The sequence below is a fragment of the Ovis canadensis genome, chromosome 12 (genome assembly GCF_042477335.2).
Source record: "Ovis canadensis isolate MfBH-ARS-UI-01 breed Bighorn chromosome 12, ARS-UI_OviCan_v2, whole genome shotgun sequence".
NCBI lineage: Eukaryota > Metazoa > Chordata > Mammalia > Artiodactyla > Bovidae > Ovis > Ovis canadensis.
In genome coordinates this window covers 13,360,850-13,378,074 of record NC_091256.1, presented here as the reverse complement: position 1 = coordinate 13,378,074, position 17,225 = coordinate 13,360,850, and the positions used below count along the sequence as shown (strand labels likewise).

The following is a 17,225-nucleotide window of genomic DNA, read 5'->3' as shown; positions in this document are numbered from 1 at the left end:
GTTCCTCCCTGAGGCAGTAGGGGCCAAAAGGGTGCAAAGCCCAGTACTCCTGTCTCTCACCACAGCACTTAGCTGGCCCCCCTCTGCATTGTCCTGTGCTGCTGGGATAAGAACGAAGTTAGGATGCTAAGGTGTAGTACTTTAAATATATTCATATATGTCAGATATATATCAACATATATATGTATAAGGAATTGATTTAGAAAAAATATCTTAATGTTGTCCAACCCTTTCATTTTACAGATAAGAAAGCTAGGGCCAAGTGGGCAACAAATAGAATCCCTGTTGAGAACAACAATAAAAATCCCTTTCATGTATACAATACTTCTAATGAGGCAAAGACACCTCACACCTGTGATCCGATTGGATTTTTAAACCAGCCCTGTGAGCTGGCAAGGACCTTCCTGCCCATTTGACAGAGGACTCCTGAGTCATTCCCAGATTTTTTCCACTAGCAGTTAAGCCTAGGTGGTATAGCACAGCCCATGGCATATTTCACACTCGTGTCTTCATTAGATCTGAACCAGATCTCTGGACAAATGACAGAAGGCACTAGTCTTATCCCCATTTTTCAGAAATGAAAACTGAGGCTCATGGAGATTAAGCATTTTGCCAAGCGTGTACAGTTAGTAAGTGGTAGAGTGACAGCCAGATTCTAGGATCCCAGCATCAGTTTGCTGCTGCTGCTGCTGCTAGGTCGCTTCAGTCGTGTCCAACTCTGTGCGACCCCATAGACGGCAGCCCACCAGGCTCTCCCGTCCCTGGGATTCTCCAGGCAAGAACACTGGAGTGGGTTGCCATTTCCTTCTCCAATGCATGAAAGTGAAAAGTGAAAGTGAAGTCACTCAGTCGTGTCCGACTCTTAGTGACCTCATGGACTGCAGCCCACCAGGCTCCTCCGTTCATGGGATTTTCCAGGCAAGAGTACTGGAGTGGGGTGCCATTGCCTTCTCCGTCAGTTTGCTGGGGCTGCCATATCAAAGTACTACAAAGTAGTCTGGATAGCTTAACCAAAAGTAACTTAACCGCCTCGAGTTCTGGAGGCTGGAAATCTGAAATCGGTAGGTTGGCAGGGCTGCAGGGCGTAGTCTTTCTGCAGCCTGGAGGGAGGTTCCTTCCCAGCCCCTGGTGCTGTCTTCGGCGGCTCAGAGCTGCAGAGCTTCAGCTGCATTCTTCATCACCTCATTGAATTCTCCCTGTGTCTCCGTGTCTGAGTCCAAGTTTACCTCTTCTTACAAGGACACCAGTATTGGAGTAGGGCCCACCCTAACCTAATATAACCTCATCTTTACTTGCTTACCTCTGCAAAGACCCTGTTTCCAAATTAAGGTCATAGCCCCGGGATCCAGGAGTAGGTCTGCGTTGTGTCTTTTGTGGGGGCACAGTTCAATCCATAAGGGTCCAGTGGCTTCTGCAATGCTGCTTGCGTCCTGTGCTTCCCACCCATACTCTCCTCCGTGGCTTCCTCCACCAAGGAAGAGTCGCTCCCCTCTCCTGCAATGCAGAAAGCGGGGCTGGCTCGGATCGCTTTTCACCTTCCGCTCTTCCCAAACGATTACAGGCTACTAAGGTGGAATCATGAAACAGAGGCAGGCTTTTTGTCTTTTTTACTCCCAGACAGTAAAAATCATTAAGGCTTGCTCTTAATTAGTTTCATTTCGAAGCTTCTAAATATTGATTTAACCTACACTCCTTGGTACTTGCTGCAGTCACTGAATTATGCCTGATATTGATCATGGGATGGAAGCGTTTCCCTCCACCAGGCCCTGGGCCCTAGAAGGCCGTGGTCCCCCAGCAGGTCTGTGGGGCTCAGAAGGCACTGATGGGCTTGGAGGCAAGAAGGCCCTGCCAGGTTGGATAGGGCCTCCCTCTCCCAGAAGGGCTATTCAGCTTAGGTCAGGGGCCAGTTTCTCTCTCGGGCTGGCCCACACTCGGGGGAATTGGATCGGCTGGAAACCTCCCATTCTTTCCTGGGCCTAAAGAGGGCTGGGCAGGGGCAGCTGCAGGAGGGTGCTGTAGGATCAGGGTTTAGAGCGAGGGCATTGGCAGCCGCCAGACCTTGTTTGACTCCCAGCTTTACCAGGTGGATGTTCTTGGGCGAGGGACATATCCTCTCACATCTATGAAATGGGGCTAGTAATCCCCTTATCTTGCTGTGGTTTTGAGCATTGAGTGTGAGCACTCATGTCAGAGCCCATCCCAAGAGTCCTCCATCAATGGCTGAGAGAGTCCTCCGTCAATGGCTACCATTATCAACATTGCTGTCCCTCTGGGATGATAAATCTGGATTTGGAAGCACACAGTGTCTTTTAGCTAAAAGCCGTGCCTTTTACTTGCTTGCAATATGATCTTGGGCAAGTCACTTAATATCCTTTCCATTAAAGTGGGAGTGATGACATCTATGACCTTGCCAGCCTATTGTGAGACTCACAGGATCATGGAGGTGGAAGAATTTAAACTGCGAGGTGTGAGTGTCATAAGGAGTATTGTTGCTGATGGCTGCGGGAGGCACGGCCTTCCATGCCCTCTGTCTGCGAACCGTGTCCCTTCTGGCTCCAGCCTGCTGTTCCGGTCTCTTCACACCACCTGCGCTCTTGGAAACTAAGGGGGACCACTCAGTTCTTGAAGTTCTCTTCATCAGTTTTGTCCCAGGACCTTTGTTCCTGGTGTCCCCAGTATGTAAAGAATATCTTTCCTCATCTGTGCATCTGTTAACCTGTTGATTTAGACATTTCCTTGAGAGGTTTGTTTTTTAAAAAAAAAACAAAAACAACTTTATACATTTCATACCTTCAGATCTACCCATTTTTTGTGCATAATTGAATGACTTTGGGAAATTTCCTCTGAATTTTTGCCCGTGTCCCCCATGAGGCAGAATTGTGTTTTCTCCTCTGGACCATGTCCCTGTTGCCCTTGGTAGGTACTTCTGTGACAACTCTTATCATGCTTTAGTAGAGTGGGGTATTTTCTAATCTGTGATCACACCTGCCCTCCCCATGACCTTGTACCCCTAGCTGCCCATGGTGCTATCATACAGTCGCGACTCTATTAATGCCCATTGGGTAGAGAGTTTCCTTGTGGCCAGAACAGAGGTGCAAGGGGTCTGGAATACTCAACCCTTACCTGTCAGCATGATACCCGTCAGCTCATCATACCCGGAGTTTTAATTAAGCATTCCCAGCTGGCACTGTTCTTGTTTACAGAATTCTAGGCTCAGCTGGGGGCGGGGGCTTAGAGATTATCCAGCCCAGCAGTTCTCCCACATGGAGCCCATTGGAGGCACCTGGAGGGTTTGCTCAAACCCAGGTGAAACTAGGCCCCACCCTCCAATCCTGGAGGTCTGTGGTGGGCTTGAGAATCTGCACGGCTAACAACTTTCCAGGTGATGCCGATGGTGCCGGTCCAGGGACCCCAGCTTTAGAAGCACTCTGTAACCCAGCCCCCAGTTCACAGGTGAGGGGCCCGAGGTCTGGAGCAGTAAGAGGACGCATCCCTAGGTCGGTCCAGGCCAGGCTGCGAACCCAGTCTTGTCCCGCCCCGGGCTCTGACCTCTGCTCCCGCCCTGACTGCAGAGAAGTGGACGCAGGCACAGGTCACACGGGGCCTCTGACAAAGGCTCTCTGCGGGCCGACTCCAGTCGGGGCTGGACGAGGGGGTGCTGACTGAGCGGGGAAGCAGGGGACGGGGAGGGCCCCGGGAGGGGGCAGGCCCAGGCTGGGCAGGGCGGGCCTGGAGGAGGCCACGCGGACAGGCTGCGCTCACTGCAGTCGGCTGCAGGGGGCCCACCGAGGGGCTCAGCTGCAGCCATCTGTCTCGCAGGCCCGTCCGAGACAGCTGACAGGGAGGGGAGGCGGTGAGTCCCACCGGGGCCGAGGCTCCTTCCGACACGCCATTTATCTCGGAGCTTCATCTGGCAAACCTGCTGATGGAACGAGTCTCCTTTTCTCTCCGCCTCATCAATTTCCATTCTGGTTTCATTTTCTTTTTCCGTTAGAAGAGCTTTGGCCTTTCTCCTTGTGTAGCTGGTCCGTTCCCCATTGGCTCTGCATCTTTCCCCGCAGCCCCGAGCCCGCCCCCCAGGCACCCCTCACGGTGCACCCCCACTGTGCCCACCTTCTCTCCCCCTTAGTTCTTGGCACACGAGCCACAGAGTTGCCCTCGAGAGGCTCGCAGTCTGACACAGGAGCTGAGCACCGTACTGGATGTGGGTTCCTCGACGAGAAAAAGAGCAAGGGATTAATTAGCTGGGGGTGGAGGTGGTAATGGAAGACTTCAGAGAAGGACAGTGTGAACTGAGACCCCAGAGAATTCCCAAGGCACACGAGCGGCGAGAGGGACTTCTGGGCGAGGCCCCTGCATGTGCAGAACAGGGGGCAGGAAAGAGCATTGCTTGCCTCTCTCTGAAGCCTCCCCTCCTTCCGCCTGCACCTGGCTCCCAGGGACCCACTGCTGAAATGCTGCCCAGGGGCAATTACAGGGAGGGAGCGGGAGAGGCTGAAGGTCGGTGCTTGGCCTTGGCTGCCCCTTGGGCTGGGGGCCAGTGCAGAATGTCTGTGAGCTGCAGTCACGCTGAGACATCTGCAGCGCGGCTAGCAAGGGCTTCTCGACCCTTCCAAGGAGCACCTGGGCAATGGAGGAGCTGCTCACCCCAGCCAAGAAGAGTGAGCTGTTTGTTGGGTGAGGGTGTCAGACATTGGTGATCTATAAGTGGACTGAGTTCCAGAGCCTTCTAGAGTCCTGAAGACTAGAAATAGAACCCTGATTGGAAGCCGCAGGGAGTGCTTAGAGTTGACCAAGGAGAGGGCAGCTCCACCAAGAAGGAGTGTCAGCCTGAGATGGAAGGGCTGCCTGCACTAGGGAGCACACAACCATGGGCAAGCCGTCTGGGGCGGGCCTGGTACGTGGGGGGCCTGGAAGCTGGAGACTGTGGCCCAGACAAACCCAGGGAGATGGAAGTGGAAGAGGGCTCCACTGAATGCCAGGCGCTTGGCAGGCATCATCTCTTTCAAATTTGCCCCATGAGGGAGGTCTCTCCCCAGTTACCGAGGAGGAGCCTGGGGAGGGACCCTTAAGGTCACCAGGATTCAGGTGCTGACTGACTCCAAAGCCCTCTTTTGAATGGCTGACCTAATCTAAGGTCCCTGAGAGTCCAAGGCCAGTCCAGAGACCTGGAGATGCAGATATTTCTTTCTGGAAACAAATCCCTTCCCTCCCAAGTCAGGAAAAGGTTTTTACTGGAACAGTGACTCCTCTCACTGCAAAGTGGAAAAGAGGGCAAGGGTGGACAGGAGGACCTCGTCCTTTTCCCAAGAGATGCCCCCCGTTTTCATCCCTGCTCTCCTCCAGTCTCCCCAGCATCTTCCACTCTTGGAACAGCTTCTGGCACCAGGATCATGGAAGCAGAAAGGGCTGGTGTGTGAGGTGCCACCGGGTTCCACTCGGGCTCTTCCACATCCGAGCTGTGGGACATGGGTCTGATCCCTGGACTCCACTGAGCTGAGGTTTCTCTTCTAAGAAGTACCCACTTACAGGGCTGTTGGAAGGGTGGGATGAGGCATCTAATGGGCCAACAAGTAGCAATCCGGCACACACAAAGCACTCAGGAATGTTGTATCTTCCCTCTGACACTGATTTATATCATCCTTCCTGTGGTGTCAACGAGAGTTGAAGGGACTCACCTCAGTCAGAGAGGCCCTGCAGACTCATCATTTCCAAGCTTTTATAGCTGCGACTCAAGGGCAAAAATGTATGATTTTGCATACAAATGTATGATTTCTGACTGTGTGCAAGTGTGTGTGTGTGTGAAACAGAAAGAAAAATGTTTCTTAAAACATTGCTTCCTCTAGCTGCGTACCACGCACTCTATTGGCTACTTCATTTTTTTAATGCACATTGTTATCCACTTTAGACTGTTTTCAGGACCCACTAATGGGTTGCCGCTCATAGTTGATGGCTGTAAACACCTCCCACCCTCTACACTGCCCTAGGTTCTGAGAAGACAAAAATCAGTACCAAACCATCCCTTCCTTCCTCCAGGAACTGGCATCCTGGTTGAGAAAACAGGCTACTGAATGGCGGTAAGACAGATGCTGTTACAGTGGAGGTTTGTTCCGGGCTCCAGGGGCTGCGGTGGGCATGACCACCTTCCTCGGAGGGACTCTGGCAACATGTCACAAGGAAGTGGCATTTGGGATGGGTTTTTATGACTGGAGAGGAGTTTGTCAGTTGAAGCTGGGGAGAGGTTTTGCCAGTTGAGTGCGAGGCCTGAGGAAGGGAAGGAAATAGCAGGTCTAGTTTGGGGGGAGCATGAGGTGTTTGGAAACAAGAGGGTCACTCAGGGCTGAGAAGGAGACGCCGAAAGAGTCAAGACAGGTGATGAGAAGGGAATGTGAGCATGTCCACTGTGGCGGGCACGTGTGAGGCAGGAGCGGGTCGAGGTGGCGGAGATTTCCAGTCCCGGAGACTGGTGGGTGCCTGAGCAGGTTTGGTGGGAGATGTTGGGCTTGGGGCCCATTGAGTGTGGGCAGCCTCTGAAATGGGTAGATGGAGGGGCCCGGGGCAGCGACAGGGAGTCTGGCCTGGGTCTCTCCTCTCTGGCCGCTCCCCCGCTTGTCCCCTTGCCTGGTGCCGCAGACTCTGTCATCAGAATATCTATAGGTCTGGCAGCAGAAGGGGGCTAGCAGTGCTGCCCCAAGAGCAGGCCCAGACCCAGCAGGGCTTTGGGGAAGGGCTGCCAGGGATGTGTGGGGCCAGGAGCTCATCTTGCCTTTGCCTCGAGGCAGCATAGCACTCATGGGTTCAGGCCATAGGGTTCCAACCCGAGAGGGGACTCTAAGATGTAAACTGTAGATCAAGAAAGAGAAATAGAGGAATCTCCCTTCAGATCACTGATTAAGAATGAGACCCTGAGAAGCTATAGTCCCTGTGAAGCAGGAGGGTGAATTAAGTGAATTTCACGTCTGAGGTTCTGGAGTTCCCTAGAGCCAGAGTCAACTATTTCCAGAGCCGTGGTTTTGAGTTGTGATGGGGAAGGAAGGGAAATTCTGTGCTTAAAAGATGAAGTTGACTGATGGTGACAAAGTCAGGTGGGACAACGGCTATTCCAGGTGGGAGCTGGACATTGACTGGGAAGCGTCACACAGGAACCTCAGGAGGGCTTCGAAGTATTTGTTTCTTGTTCGGGGGTGGTTATATTGGTATCTACTAATGTAGAAATTCATCAAGCTGCACACTTGGGATTTGTGCCATTTATGTGCTCTCTTATTATACCTGGATAAGAGAAAGGAAAAGTTTACTACAAAAGGTGAGAGTTGAGAAGTAGGAGCTGAGATGGGAGGAGGGGGCCGTGAGGGCCGCAAACAGGCATTTCCCAGACCTTGATCCGGGCGCCTCACAGCATCTCTGTGAGAGGGTCTCATCCTCACCTCCCTGCTCGGGTCACTGACTTTGCCCAAGGTTGCACAGTGAGTGACAGAGCCAGACTCAAACCTGAGCGCAGAGCCCGGCTTCCTTCTGCTTCACCGCTCCTCCTTTGCATAAGTTATTTATGGAGTTCAGACTCTGGAAGACTAGATAAACGCTGAGGCCTCCTGCAGCCCTGAGGTCCTGGTTGTCTGTGATTAAATGGGGGGCGGGAGCGAGGGCCATGCTCCCCTCCCAGGGGGAGCTCTCAGGGGCCAGGTGTACAGATGGAGCACTGCCCCCCCGCCCCTCATGTCCCCCCACCCAGAGCTTATCTGCTGGTGAGGAGGCCAGAGTTTATCAACGCTACACTCAATTATGCTGCCCATCTGTCTCCGCAGCTCAGGGGGCCCCGGCACTGAAGCTGCAGTGAAGGCCAGGCCATCAATCACTGCCTGCTGCTCCTCCCTCCTGAGAGCTCCCAGCCCAGGGGGGCTGGGCTGCAAGGAGGGGGGCGGGGAGTGGGGGACAGAGCCGCTCTGCACCCACGGCCATCTGGAGGAGCGGCGCTGTCTGCTGGCAGGAGCCCCTGGCTGTGCTGAGCCAGAGAAACAGGAGAATGTCCGCTCTGCCTCTGACGCCAGCTTTTCCAGAATTCTTCATTCGGTGCTTTGCCAAGGATCGGGGTTCAGTGGGAAGTGTGTGGAGTCCATTCCATACTTTCTGCTAGGTCCAGAGCAGCTGCCTGGAAGAGGGGGTCCGTCAGGGCTCACAGAGCCAGCTTTTCCAAAAGAAGCTTTGCTCCTCTCTTCTCTTGGGCTTGACCCCCCCATGTCCCCCCTCACTGAAGGCCCAGGCTGCAGCAGTCTGCACACGGCAGCCCCCAGCCCCTGGTCCAGAGGCAGCCTGAGGTCTGTGCCACCACACAGAGGAGCAGGGGCTTCTCTGTGTGTCCCTAGGGGAGTCCCTGTAGCTAGGAAGCAAGGCATAGTGCCCGAGGATCCCCTCAGGTCGCCGTTAGGGAGGATGGGCAGAGGGTCAGGTCATCCCTGAGGGGCTGGCCACTGAGGCAGGCTTGCTGGACCACCAGGGCTGCGTTCTGCTCCTGTCCAGCTGGCATCGTTCTGCCAGGCAGTGAGCCGTGGGCCAGGGAGGCAGGTTATGGAGCCAGACACCTGGGTTTAAATTCTGACCCCACCACGTCAGAAGCCATGTAACCTCCGACATGTCACTTAACCTCTAGGTGCCTCAGTTGCTCCTGCTGCAAAGACTAAATAATCTCTTCCTTCTCTGCCTCCACACAGGATTGATAGAATTACATACTTCACTCTTTGTGTCCACTCACCAGTACCCTCTGCACACTCAGTCCTACACTTGGCACCATGGGGACACAAAAACATGCATGACACGGCCCCTGCCACCGAGAGCTTGAAATCCAGCTCCTGGGAAAAGCATACACGTGATAATCTGAACTCTTGCTCACCCGGGGAGATTATAGATAAAAGACAATTAGCTTTCTCTGCAGCTCCCAGCAGAAACTGCTAATCAAGCCTGCATGAGTGGGCCATGTGCAAGACAGCCTTAAGTGGTGATGGCAGGTGAGTGGGCAGCTCTGAGTTCTATCCTGGAAGGGGCTGTGAGCTCAGCAGCGATGGGGAGGACTTGTCTTTGCCAAGCACTGGGGCCAGAGGTGCATGTGAACGTAAGGCATCTGGCCGCTGCCCCTCTCTAGATGCCGGCTCACCCCCCAGCCCAGCCACAGGGGCAAGGAAGAGGGTGAGCCTGGGGTGGAGGGAAAGGCATGTTTCTGAACATTTTAAATGAGCTTTTAAGTGGCTTCACACCATTGTGCATCAGCAGAAAGAGGCGCCAGGACAGGGGTGCTGGAGGAGGAGCCTGGGACTCGGTCAGGGCCTCAGGGCCCTCTCCACCCACTGCAGCCCTCTCTTCCCTCAAGAGCTGTCTTGGGCTCTCCTAATCATTTTGCATTTTTGGTCCTGCCAGAGTGGCACTCTTAAAGGTGTGGCATTCAGTTCTGCCCCCAGCTCCCCATTCCACCTGGGGATGACACCGGGCCCACAATGGGCAAGCTTCGTAGGGACTGGTTAAGTCCTAGGACCCAACTTCTATCCCCTCTAAGAAGTCCTGGAGCTGGGATGCCTCCCCATCCTGGGGGATGCAGAGAACTAAGACTTACTGAGCTCTGTGTGCACTGCACCCAGCTCCTTCAATCCTAATGATGAGCTCATTCTACACTAAGGAACAGATGCTCAGAGAAGTCAACAGCTTTTCCCAAAGTGCTCTGGTAGGAAGTGGTAAGTAACAGTAAGATCTGTTTGCTGGTAGGTAGTGCTCTCTCGGAGAAGGCAATGGCACCCCACTCCAGTACTCTTGCCTGGAAAAATCCCATGGACAGAGAAGCCTGGTAGGCTGCAGTCCATGGGGGCGCTAGAGTTGGACATGACTGAGCAACTTCCCTTTCACTTTTCACTTTCATGCATTGGAGAAGGAAATGGCAACCCACTCCAGTGTTCTTGCCTGGAGAATCACAGGGACGGGGAAGCCTGGTGGGCTGCCGTCTGTGGGGTCGCACAGAGTCGGACACGACTGAAGCGACTTAGCAGCAGCAGCAGTGCTCTCTCAAGTCAGGCCTGGGCAAGAAGCAGAGGCCTCTGATGTGCCTGTGCGGCACGATCAGTCCTAGCCCCACGACAGGAACAGCCCCGCTTCCTCTGCACCCACGCAGCACACTGCAGAGTCCTCACCCCTCCTCCTGACCTCCGCTCGCCGGCCTGGGCTGCTGAGTTCCCCTGGCTCCCCTCTGCACGTGGATGGAGGGGTGCATGCTTTTGTGCACGTGTGTTTGTTTGCCCTGAGTTTTACGTGTCAGTGTACACACACACCCCCACGCAAAACCTCTGTGCATTTTAAGTCATGCTGTTTTCCCACCTTCAGAAATAGCTGCAGAGGAAGGTGGGAAGTAGTCAAATGTAAACAGGCATGCCGCGCCCCTGCTCGGAGGAGGCCTCCAACTGCTCCCCTCCCAGCTGCAGCATCCTGGAAGTGGGAGGAGGAAGGCAAAGAGCGCCTCTGGCCAACTGAGAGGCACCTGCCTGGAAGGTGATGGGAGACACAGCTCCCAGCTTCCCATAGCTCCCGGGCAAGTAGTCATCTCCTCGGGGGACACAAATGGGCACCCAGCCTGCTGCTGCAGCGGCCAGGGCAGCTCAGGGTGTCCAGGATTGGGTCGGGCCCGATGTGGGGCAGCGAAGGACAGTGTAAGAGGCACACCCTCTGGATTCCTGGCTCTTCCCACTTGGCAGCTGTGTGGCTTGAGCCAAACTCTTTAACCATCTCTGAACCTCAGTTTTTTCATCTGGAAACTGGAAGTATTAATGCATATCTTATAGACTCTTTATGATGGTTAAGTGAGATAAGGCATGCACAGTCTTGGGGTCTGGCAAATTGCAGGTGTTTAGTAACCGTGTGCTCCCCTGACGCCTGCAGCTAGAAAACTACCCAGTCAGACCTTCACTCGGGAGTTAGATGAGTCCTCTAGTTCCCCATCTTGGTTCTAGGCCAAGGCTGGACTTGCATCAAGGGTGATGCAGCCGGGCCCTGGGTTCCAGAGAATCTACACTGGATTGTCCATACCTGCAAAGGAGGAACAGCAGTGGCTGGGGTTCTAGATGGGGGTAGGGGTAAGGACCCAGCTTCCTGCGGAAAGGAGCCCTGGGGCTACAGAGACTGATTTATATAATAAACCCTCCCTGGGCCCCTGCTCTGGGCCGTAAGCATGATGATGAGTGAGACAGGTCCCCAGCTGGAGAGACATTTCCACACGGTGTGATCAGGGCTATGACGGAAGAAAGCAGAGGGCACTGGGAGGGCAGGAGCCAGGCCCTTAGCCTTCCAGGTGTGCAGAGGGTGAGAAGCAGCTTTCTGTAGGTGGTGACTGGCCTTAGGTTGAGTTTTCAAGACCAAGTGGAAGTTGTCTGGGAGACCGTGAGGAGGAGACAGGTGAATGTCGAGGGTGACTTTGGCCCAGAATATTGGCTGCAGTGAATCAGTATGGTGGCCATAGCTAGGAGAATGTGTGGAGGCCAGATCACCTAAGGCCTTACCTGCAGGACTGAAGAGTTCAGACCCAGGCTCAAACCCACCTCCTCCTCCTAGCAGCTTGGCCAGGCTGCTGGGGAAGGGAAAACCTCTACCTCCAGGTAGGGAAGTTGCGAAAAACAAAGCCGGCCTCCATCCCAGGACAGCCTAAGCAGAACCCAGACGACCACCCCACTGCCCTAGCTGGTCTGGGCACAGGGTTGGGGCCCACTGCCTTTCAACTTTCAAAGTCTTAGGAGCTTACCCTGGAATTGGCTCTGCGACCCTCTACCCACACTGTTCAGAGAGATGTCTGAAAACTATCACTTATTTCCATTTACTCAGTGAGCCGGGGAGGGAGTGAGGAGAGAAGAGAGGCAGGCTGGAAAATCGACTTCTCGTCTCTCTGGGCTCAGAAGGACTCTGAAGATGACAGCAATTCCAGCCACCCCCTCTCCTCCACACACACACACCTTCCCCAAGTTATCCCGGAAGCTTCCAAGGCTCAATCTCTTGCTCCTTCCCTGAAGACTCCCAGCCCCTCCCCCAGCAGATGGGAGAAAAGGACAACAAAGCTGAAGTGTTGTAAGATGGAACTCAGGAGCCCTGCTCGTCTTGTCCTTCGGCCTCTTGAGTCTAGCCGGGGAGACACAGGAGGAGGGGGTAGATTCGGATCCTTTGAACCCTCCTTAACTCTGTGTCCTCCCCTTCCAGGCTGCCCTGAAGAGTGAGCAGACCCGGCACCTGCAGACCAGGATGGAGCGCTGTTCCCAGGAGGGCAGGAAATGGTGCCCTCCGGTCCCTGCATAGAATGACTGCCCTGGGGGGGCGGTTCCCTGGGTCCTGGCCAGGCTGCTGAGCCGCCAAGAGCACTGGGACGCCAGACTCTTCTTGTGGATGGTCCCCTGCCCTGCAGCTCCACCATGAGGCTCCTCGTGGCCCCCCTTTTGCTAGCATGGGTGGCTGGTGCCACTGCCACTGTGCCCGTGGTAGCTTGGCACGTGCCCTGCCCCCCTGGGTGTGCCTGCCAGATCCGGCCCTGGTATACCCCCCGATCGTCCTACCGCGAGGCCACCACCGTGGACTGCAATGACCTATTCCTGACGGCTGTCCCCCCAGCCCTGCCTGCAGGCACGCAGACCCTGCTTCTGCAGAGCAACAGCATCGTCCGTGTGGACCAGGGTGAACTGGGCTACCTGGCCAATCTCACGGAGCTGGACCTGTCCCAGAACAGCTTTTCAGACCCCCGAGACTGTGATCTCCGTGCCCTGCCCCAGCTGCTGAGCCTGCACCTGGAGGAGAACCAGCTGACCCGGCTGGAGGACCACAGCTTCGCGGGGCTGGCCAGCCTGCAGGAACTCTATCTCAACCACAACCAGCTCTACCGCATCGCCCCCAGGGCCTTCGCAGGGCTCAGCAACCTCCTACGGCTACACCTCAACTCCAACCTGCTGCGGGCCGTGGACAGCCGTTGGTTCGAGATGCTGCCCAGCCTAGAGATCCTCATGATCGGCGGCAACAAGGTGGATGCCATCTTGGACATGAACTTCCGGCCCCTGGCCAACCTGCGCAGCCTGGTACTGGCGGGCATGAACCTGCAGGAGATCTCTGACTATGCCCTGGAGGGGCTGCAAAGCCTAGAGAGCCTCTCCTTCTATGACAACCGGCTGGCCCGTGTGCCCCGGCGGGCGCTGGAGCAGGTGCCGGGGCTCAAGTTCCTAGACCTGAACAAGAACCCACTCCAGCGGGTGGGGCCCGGGGACTTTGCCAACATGCTGCACCTCAAGGAGCTGGGGCTGAACAACATGGAGGAGCTAGTCTCTATCGACAAATTTGCCCTGGTCAACCTGCCCGAGCTGACCAAGCTGGACATCACCAACAACCCTCGGCTCTCCTTCATCCACCCCCGAGCCTTCCGCCACCTGCCCCAGATGGAGACCCTCATGCTCAACAACAATGCTCTCAGTGCCTTGCACCAGCAGACCGTGGAGTCCCTGCCCAACCTGCAGGAGGTGGGTCTCCATGGCAACCCCATCCGCTGCGACTGTGTCATCCGCTGGGCTAACGCCACCAGCACCCGCGTCCGCTTCATCGAGCCCCAGTCCACGCTGTGTGCCGAGCCCCCGGACCTTCAGCGCCTCCCAGTGCGGGAGGTGGCCTTCCGGGAGATGACGGACCACTGCCTGCCCCTCATCTCCCCCCGCAGCTTCCCCCCGCGCCTCCAGGTGGCCAGCGGAGACAGCCTGCTGCTGCACTGCCGGGCGCTGGCCGAGCCTGAGCCCGAGATCTACTGGGTGACTCCCGCGGGGGTTAGGCTGACGGCTGCCTGGGCGGGCCGCAAGTACCGGGTGTACCCCGAGGGGACGCTGGAGCTGCGGCGGGTGACAGCGCAAGAAGCAGGGCTGTACACCTGCGTGGCCCAGAACCTGGTCGGGGCCGACACGAAGACGATCAGTGTGGTGGTCGGCCGGGCCCCCCTGCAACACGGCAGAGACAAGGGGTGGGGGCTGGAGCTCCGGGTTCAGGAGACCCACCCCTACCACATCCTGCTGTCTTGGGTCTCCCCACCCAACACAGTCTCCACCAACCTCACCTGGGCCAGCGCCTCCACCCTCCAGGGCCGCAGGGCCACCGCGCTGGCCCGCCTGCCACGGGGCACCCACAGCTACAATATCACGCGCCTCCTTCAGGCCACGGAGTACTGGGCCTGTCTGCAGGTGGCCTTCGCGGACGCCCACACCCAGTTGGCCTGTGTGTGGGCCAGGACTACAGAGGCCGCCTCTTGCCGCAGAGGCTTAGGGGACCGGCCCGGGCTCATAGCCATCCTGGCTCTCGCTGTTCTCCTGCTGGCAGCTGGGCTGGCAGCCCACCTTGGCGCCGGCCAGCCCAGGCAGGGCGTGGGTGGGCGGCCTCTGCTCCCAGTCTGGGCTTTCTGGGGCTGGAGCACCCCTTCCGCCCGGGTGGTGTCGGCACCCCTCGTCCTACGCTGGAATCCAGGGAGGGAGTGGCCCAGGTCCTCCGAAGGGGAGACTTGGTCCCCGCCATCGTCACAGAATTCCTGAAGCTCAGCCTGTTCTCGGCAGTAGAGAAATAACTCGGACTACTTTTTACCAAAAGGGAAGCAATCTGGGCCAGACGCCCTGCCAGGAAATTGACCTGGACCCACGTGCTTGAGGCCTGGCAGCTGAAACGAGACAACCAGCTTCGAGCCCCAGGGGTTGCCCCTGCAGCCTCCAGAAACCACCCTTACCTTCTGGGGGCACCTCTGCTGCCGTTCTGAGGAGCAGCTCCAAGGAGCAAGAAGGACTCTGGCTGGAGCCGCCTACCTCCCCAGTCGGCTCTGTGCCCGGAGAGCCCTGGGCCTCTGCCTGGATGTCCCCTGCCTGCATCCCCAGGCCCACAGGAGGCACCCCCTCCTCTTCCCTGTCTCTGTGCAGTCTCAGTTGCTTGCTCCTTCCCCCACCCTGGGCAAAGGCTGAAGGCTTCTCCTCCCCACCTTGGGGGGGGAGCTGCGTGCCACGTGGGCCCCCCAGGCCTCTCTGGATTGAAAGGACGTGTGGAAGACGGATGCCCAGGAACAGCTCTGCCCGGCAGCTGGCTTGCACTGACAGTGACTTTCTGTAGGCAATTTTGTATCTTCGTGGAGAAACGTGTCACTTCCCCTCAACTCAGTTTTGCTCCTGTTTTGTAAAAAATAAAAATAAGAATAACAATAATGAGGGGGGGGGAAGGGAACAAAAGAGAAGCGATCATTCAAATACTGAGTGTAACTACAGAACTCTCAGTTCTGAATCCCTTTGGAGCCTGAGGGTGACAGGAGGGCTGGGGGGGATGAGGGAGTCCGGGGAGCTTGGAGCTAGGGGCGCGGTTTGCCCCGCAGGTTTGGAGTCTGACCTGCAGGTGCCTCCGGACTGCTCCCCAGAGAGCCCTGTACCTGAGCAGGAGATCTGGGGACGGTGCGCAAGAGAGGCTGACAGGAGAGGAAAGAAGAGGAGGCATGGAGTGAGAGGGAGAGAAAAATGGAGAAGAGTCTGGAGATGGCGACAGTGGAAATTTCCATCACCACACCCTGTCTCCCCTTCCTTTTCTGTGATAAGCAATTAACATGCCAGTACATAGGGAGCACTTCCCAGCCTATTTCTAATTAAACAAACCCAAGAGGCAGAGTCACGCAGAGAATTTCAAATCGTCAAGACAGCAAGGACTTTGGCTCACTGGGGCAGGAGGGGTCTGTGGGAGTGATGGAGGGTCTGAGCGGGGAGGGCTGTGGGAGACGGCAGCATCTATCTTTCCAGTCCATTTCAGTATAATTTGCAAGGAGCCAGGTTTGCTTTTGAAGTATTATTTTTTTTTAATGGATCAACTTCTTAGGACCAAATGTGAAGAGAAACATCTGTTGGAAAAGCAGAAGAGCCGAGGGGAGGGGGCTGCTGTGGCCAGCCAGTGGGGGTTCCAGAGCAAGAGGCTGCCGGGCAACAGCTCTTGTTTCTGAGACGGGTCTCTTGAGGCGGAAGAGAAGCCACATGTGAACCTGAGGACTCCAATGTTACAGACACAGTTAGCAGACATGAAGGAAGTGGGCTTTAAGTCCCCTTCAAGGTTGCAAATGTAGATGCAAGTGGAAGGCAGACCAGTAGCCAGAGCTTCTGACCCCATGGACACAAGAAAGAGCCCTCACCCAAGTCAGGGGGTGATGCCCTTCTCCCAATGAACACAAAGACAGTAGGGTTCTCTGAAGACCTTCAGCAAAAAGCCAGTTTAGAAGACTTCTTCCTGTTGGACAGAAGGGTTCTCACACACCAGCCTGCATCAGAGTCACCTGAGGGCCGGGTCAGCACGGAGGCTGGTCCCACCCCCAGAGTTTCTGATCCAGGTCTGGGCGGGACCTGAGAGTGGGCATGTTTAACAGGCTTTCAGGTGATACTGATACTGCTGGTCTAGGGACCACACTTGGAGAACCACGGAGCTCCAACCTGGCGTGGCTGCAATGTTTTGCTTCCTCTAGGTCCCGGGTTGTTTGTTTTTTTCCTAGACAGTGGTATAGGTTATGGCCCTGTGAGAGGGTTGCAGGGGTACGGGGTGCTGGTCCATTGGCTCTTCTCCCCTCTACTGCGGGGCTACTCAGCCTGGTTTCAAAAGGACAGCCCATTGCCCTGAGTCAGCAGGCTCCACCCACATGTGTTCTTACCCATGCACAACTTACATGTTCTTAGGGGAAAGTGAAAAGGAAAGTCGCTCAGTCGTGTCCGACTCTTTGCGACCCCGTGGACTATACAGTCCGTGGACTACTCCAGGCCAGAATACTGGAGTGGGTAGCCTTTCCCTTCTTCAGCAGATCTTCCCAACCCAGGGATCAAACCCAGGTTTCCTGTTTTGCAGGCAGATTCTTTACCAGCTGAGCCACAATGGAAGCCCTCTTTAGGAGAGGGAGCTGGAAAAGCTTCAGGACCATCATAGCCAAGTTCGGGGCAGCCTATTCATTGCTGGTTAGGGTTTATCTTCCATGATCCAGAATCTCTGTGGGGATGAGGCAGGGCAGGACCTGCATTGATCTCGGAAAACTGAAGTCAGGAGTCAACACCTCCTCTGTCTAGGATGAAGGGCAGGTGCTACCTTCCAGACGGGCCCATATGGCAAGGAGAATCCAGGTGCTGGTCCTTCATATAAGCACCCAGAGCCCTGTGAGCCCTGCAGCCCTTTCCCAGCAACACCTCCTTTGCCACCTC

The 17,225-nt window shown here is 55.8% G+C and overlaps 1 protein-coding gene across 1 annotated transcript in view; it reads left to right on the top strand.

Moving 5' to 3' along the window:
- LRRN2 (leucine rich repeat neuronal 2) overlaps positions 1–15,203 on the top strand; it is a 64,016-nt gene extending 48,813 nt beyond the window's left edge. Inside the window, exon 2 of the mRNA XM_069545217.1 lies at positions 12,214–15,203. Within this exon, the coding sequence (XP_069401318.1) occupies positions 12,423–14,561 (2,139 nt within the window). The 5' untranslated portion in view covers positions 12,214–12,422 and the 3' untranslated portion in view covers positions 14,562–15,203. The remainder of the gene's footprint in view (positions 1–12,213) is intronic.
- Positions 15,204–17,225: the final 2,022 nt, after the last annotated feature.